General features: G+C 29.4%; 1 protein-coding gene across 2 annotated transcripts in view; it reads left to right on the top strand.

The window, feature by feature from the left end:
- The first annotated feature begins 2979 nt into the window (after positions 1-2979).
- The window catches only part of LOC111416220 (lachesin-like), a 71109-nt gene continuing 68088 nt past the window's right edge, over positions 2980-6000 (top strand). For both annotated transcript variants that reach the window (XM_023048188.2, XM_023048187.2), the window contains exon 1: positions 2980-3130. In XM_023048188.2, coding sequence (XP_022903956.2) covers positions 3070-3130 — 61 coding nt within the window. In that variant the 5' untranslated portion in view covers positions 2980-3069. The remainder of the gene's footprint in view (positions 3131-6000) is intronic.

The following is a 6000-nucleotide window of genomic DNA, read 5'->3' as shown; positions in this document are numbered from 1 at the left end:
ATATCATCATGAAATAAAAACCGTTTTGAAGCAAATTTAATTAGTATTTGATGAGTTAAAGATTATTTCTTTATTCCTACAAGTTTAGATATCGCGATATTTTTTTTAATTTCTGCATAACCATGTTATGATTACAAATACGCAATTTGAAAACATTATATCTCAAGAAATAATTGAGATATCAAGATGATTTAAAAACCATTTTATTGCAAATTTAATCTAGTTTTATGGTACCAAAAATATTTTCTTCATTCCTAAAAATCTCGGTGATACGATTTTTTAAAGTCAACTTTGTGAATATTGAGGTTAAGCGATAAAAATATAATTTACAACGTGATATCTCAAGATCGCATTAAGATATCATCATGTAATGAAAACCATTTTGAAGCAAATTTAATTAGTATTTGATGAGTTAAAAATTATTTCTTTATTAATACAAGTTTAGACATCACGATAATTTTTTTTAATTTCCGTATAATTATGTTGTGATTACAAATATGAAATTTAAAAGATTATATCTCAAGAAATAATTGAGATATCAACATGAATTAAAAACCATTTTACTGCAAATTTAATCTAGTTTTATTGTACCAAAAATATTTTCTTCATTCCTAAAATCTCGTTGATACGATTTTTTGATGTCAACTGTGTGGTTATTGAGGTTAAGTGATAAAAATATAATTTACAACGTGATATCTCAAGATCGCATTAAGATATCATCATGTAATAAAAACCATTTTAAAGCAAATTTAATTAGTATTTCATGACTTAAAAGTTATTTCTTTATTCCTACAAGTTTACACACCACGATATTTTTTTCTAATTTTTGCATAACCATGTTGTGATTACAAATACGAAATTTTAAAAGATTATATCTTAAGAAATAATTGAGAAATCAAGATGATTTAAAAATTATTTTATTACAAATTTAATCTAGTTTCAACACACTAAAAATATTTTCTTTATTTCCATAAATCTCGGTGACACGATTTTTTAAAGTCAACTTTGTGATTAGTGAGGTTAAGCGATAAAAATATAATTTATAACGTAATATCTCAAGGTCGCATTAAGACATCATCATTAAATAAAAACCATTTTGAAGCAAATTTAATTAGTATTTGATGAGTTAAAAATTATTTCTTTATTCCTACAAGTTTAGATATCGCGATATTTTTTTTAATTTCTGCATAACCATGTTATGATTACAAATACGAAATTTGAAAACATTATATCTCAAGAAATAATTGAGATATCAAGATGATTTAAAAACCATTTTTTAGCAAATTTAATTAGTATTTGATGAGTTAAAAATTATTTCTTTATTCCTACAAGTTTAGACATTACGTTATTTTTTCTTAATTTCTGCATAACTATGTTGTGATTACAAATACGAAATTTTAAAAGATTATATCTCAAGAAATAATTGAGATATCAAGATGATTTAAAAACCATTTTGTAGCAAATTTAATCTAGTTTCAACACACCAAAAATATTTTCTTTGTTTCCATAAATCTCGGTGAAAAGATTTTTTAAAGTCAAGTTTGTGATAATAGAGGTTAAGCGATAAAAATATAATTTACAACGTGATATCTCAAGGTCGCATTAAGACATCATCATGAAATAAAAACCATTTTAAAGCAAATTTAATTAGTATTTGATGAGTTAAAAATTATTCCTTTATTCCTACAAGTTTAGACATGACGTTATTTTTTCTTAATTTCTGCATAATTTTGTTGTGATTAGAAATACCAAATTTTAAAAGATTATATCTCAAGATATAATTGAGATATCAAGATGAATTAAAAACCATTTTGTAGCAAATTTAATCCAGTTTTGTCACAATCAAAGTAATTATTTCGTTCCTATTAATTCCAATGATATGATTCTTTGAATAAAACGTAATTGCTATTTACTTCGAAATATATATTTCAAGGATTAAAAAGAACTAAAAATTGCAAAATTTTAATCTCTTTTGTGTTCAGGATTTATCATAAACGAGCGTATTTGTTGGAAATACCACTGGATTGTTATCCCATTGTTGTAAACAAATCCTATTAGTGTTAATTGCAACATTTATCGATTTAATTAATTAAGATTTGCAAAATGTACCTATATACAAGCTTAATTTAAAAAAATCACTAAAAAAGAAAATTAGTTCTAGATGTTATTTTAAGACATCGATCGAAAGCAAAGATAGAGAAAGATAAAAGTAAAAAGGCTTGCTAAAAAAATAAAAAAGCAGAAAGGAGAACGTCTTTTAGTCGTCATCAATTACGAGGCACAAATCGACTTTCGAGGATCAGATTCTCCGGTGGAAGAATGCGACGGACATCAACCGGAAGGTCGCCCCCCTTTTCGACGGATAGCGACCCGATAAGCGCGTCTTCCTGGATCTCGCAGGATCCAGCAGGAAGGAAGGTACGTGACACGTCGTTTCCTAACTTTAATTTTCAGGGCCTGTGCTTCGGACAGAGGTGGAAGCGAAAAAGAAAATTTCGTTTTAACCGATTTTCTCAACCATTAGATTTTATTTTGAATGTTTTAGAAAACATTTTTTTGTCAATGTATCAATTTAGAAAAGAAAATTCTAAACTTACACTAAAAATGATTAATCTTCCCTCAGAAAACACATCGTATTTCAACTTCTCTTCCACTTCTTATTTTTCTCTTCCACTAAGATTCCCGTCTACATCATTATTTACACGAAAATAGATTCACGATGGTACATCCAGAGCAAGAAGTATTTTCACTGGGAGCTAATTTAACCTCAGGTTACCACCGTGAAAACGAGCATGCGCACAACCAAAAAACCGTGTCTCTTAAACGAATCGTTCTCGCGTTTATCGTTCAGTGTAGTTTCAGTGTTCCATTCGAGAACCGGTGTTCAGGAAAATCTCCTGAAAATTGAAAATTTACGCGGTGTTTTCTTAAAATAATTTAAAAACAACTTTAATTTGAAAGAACTTTTAAACTCGGTGTTACAAGAAAAGTTTTAAGTTTAAATGTGATTAAGTAAAAAGAAATGGTTTTGAAACAATAATAAATTGTGTAATAAAAGAGTCTGTGAAAATGTTTAAAATGATCGTTTTCATCTTATTTCTTCATTTAACTTTGATAACATCGTTCCAAGGTAAATTTAACAAAAAAACGTGTCCTAATCTTTTTGGTTAAATAATTTTTCTTTTTTTAATTTTGATTTGATATAATAAATTCATCTTGTAACCGAAACGTAGAAGGGAAAAGGGGAATGTTTTATTAATGTCGCGAATAAATTACTGGATTTCGTTCCTTCGAACCGGAAGGAGAATAAATCTTTCGACCGCTCAACGCAAACCGCGCGGAAATATGTAAAGAACGTTTTACTCACGATTGAAAATCTGTGTGCACGTCGACGACGACCAACGTCGAATAGAGAGAGAAATGAAAATATCGATCTCTATGACGGTGATTAAGGGCTTTGTAAACAACGTCCCGTGAGAATTTTCCATCCCTACGGAGTAACACTAATGTAGGTACCAGTCCTGTCAAATCTGTATCTTTCAAACGGTATACGTTGAGATTTTTCTTTGTATTCATTTTTCCTTATAAATTGGAAATGAAATCATCGATGGAAAACTACTTCATTTTCGCTATTTGTTAGCTACAAATTTAATTAGTTCCATGAATATGAAACGTACAGCAATTTTTTGCTTTTGTACTCTTTTCATTTTGTCCATGTCAAACTTCATTATTTCAGTTTTTACAGCAGGATCGTTTTTATTCCTTGAATTTGAGCGGTTTTTTTATGTATTCGATTCCAATTTGTTGTCGAACACATTCTTGTTTCTTTTTGTTTCTCTACACAAAGAACCAACGAATTCTTTTTGTTATATTTCACATGCAAGACATGAACAACATTATCTTTCTTCATCTTTCGCAGTAACATAAGCTTCATGTACACTTCTGTATGAACAATCCTGGAGAAAATATGGATTTTGTGCATTATTTTTCTTCGTCTCGACCTGAATAAAGATTAACTTTAATAACTTTTCTTGGTGAAACATCAGCTTTATTCATTCTTGTAAGGTATGAAAACATTCTGTCATCGTTTTTAATATGATTGGAGAAGTAACGAGCATGTTATGACACGTGCAATTCTTTTGTATTAAATATACACCTATCCCCCGATTTACACGGTAGATACGTTCCTGAGAAAAACGTGTAAATCGAAAAGCTTGCAGAAAATGCATAATTTTGCTATTTAACAGTTGTGATTTTTTTCAATATTTTTAGGTGTACACAGAAATAAAAATAAAATGCATTGACAGGTTAAAATATGTAATATATTTTAAATCAGCACATAAGCTCGGGATTCCCCGTGAGATGTGTACACAGCGCACGTGTTCAATCACAGTAGCATTTAGTAGAGTGCGATAAAAACAAAAAAAAAACTTATTTGGAAAACCGTGTAAAAGCAAAAACGTGTAAAACAAGTACCGTGTAAATCGGGGGATAGGTTTATTCTTAAAAGTCTTTTCTTTGATCACTATAACCCATTGAGCGATTTCACCAACACAACCCTGCGATTTTACATTTTTAGCAAAATAATAGGTTATATCTCAAAAACTAAAAGAGATAGGAAAAACTTTTATGGAACAAAAACGACAGATATGAATGAGCAATCCTGGAGAAAGTATGGATTTTGTGCAATATTATTCTTCGTCTCGACCTGAATAAAGATTAACTTTAATAAGTTTACTTACAATTAGTGAAACATCAGCTTTATTTATTCTTGTAATACTTTTGTATTAAATATATTCTTAAAAGACTTCCCTTTTATCATTATAACCCATTGAGCAATTTCACCAACACAACCCTGCGATTTTAGATTTTTAGCAAAATAATAGTCTATATCTAAAAAACTGAAAGAGATAGGAAAAACGTTTATGAAGCAAAAACGACAGATATCAATGAACAATCCTGGAGAAAATATGGATTTTGTGCGCTATTATTCTTCGTCTCGACCTGAATAAAGATTAACTTTAATTAGTTTTCTTAGTGAAACATCAGCTTTATTCATTCTTGTAAGGTTTGAAAACATTCTGTCATCTTTTTTAATATGATTGGAGAAGTAACGAGCACGTCACGGCACGTGCAATTCTTTTGTATTAAATATATTCTTAAATGACGCCCCTTTCATCACTATAACCCATTGAGCAATTTCACCAACACAACCCTGCGATTTTAGATTTTTAGCAAAATAATAGGTTATATCTCAAAAACTAAAAGAGATAGGAAAAACTTTTATGGAACAAAAACGACAGATATGAATGAGCAATCCTGGAGAAAGAATGGATTTTGTGCAATATTTTTCTTCATCTCGACCCGAATAAAGATTAACATTAATAAGTTTTCTTGGTGAAACATCGGCTTTATTCATTCTTGTAAGGTTTGAGAACATTCTGTCATCTTTTTTAATATGATTGGAGAAGTAACGAGCACGTCACGGCACGTGCAATTCTTTTGTATTAAATATATTTTTAAATGACGCCCCTTTCATCACTATAACCCATTGAGCAATTTCACCAACACAACCCTGCGATTTTAGATTTTTAGCAAAATAATAGGCTATATCTCAAAAACTGAAAGAGATAAGAAAAACTTTTATGGAACAAAAACGACAGATATGAATGAGCAATCCTGGAGAAAGTATGGATTTTGTGCAATATTTTTCTTCGTCTCGACCTGAATAAAGATTAACTTTAATAAGTTTACTTAGTGAAACATCAGCTTTATTTATTCTTGTAAGGTTTGAAAACATTCTGTCATCTTTTTTAATATGATTGGAGAAGTAACGAGCATGTCATGACACGTGAAATTCTTTTGTATTAAATATATTCTTAAAATACTTCCCTTTCATCACTATAACCCATTGAACAATTTCACCAACACAACCCTGCGATTTTAGATTTTTAGCAAAATAATAGGTTATATCTCAAAAACTGAAAGAGATAGGAAAAA

The sequence above is a fragment of the Onthophagus taurus genome, chromosome 3 (assembly GCF_036711975.1).
Source record: "Onthophagus taurus isolate NC chromosome 3, IU_Otau_3.0, whole genome shotgun sequence".
Lineage (NCBI taxonomy): Eukaryota > Metazoa > Arthropoda > Insecta > Coleoptera > Scarabaeidae > Onthophagus > Onthophagus taurus.
This window is presented reverse-complemented; position numbering and strand designations above follow the sequence as displayed.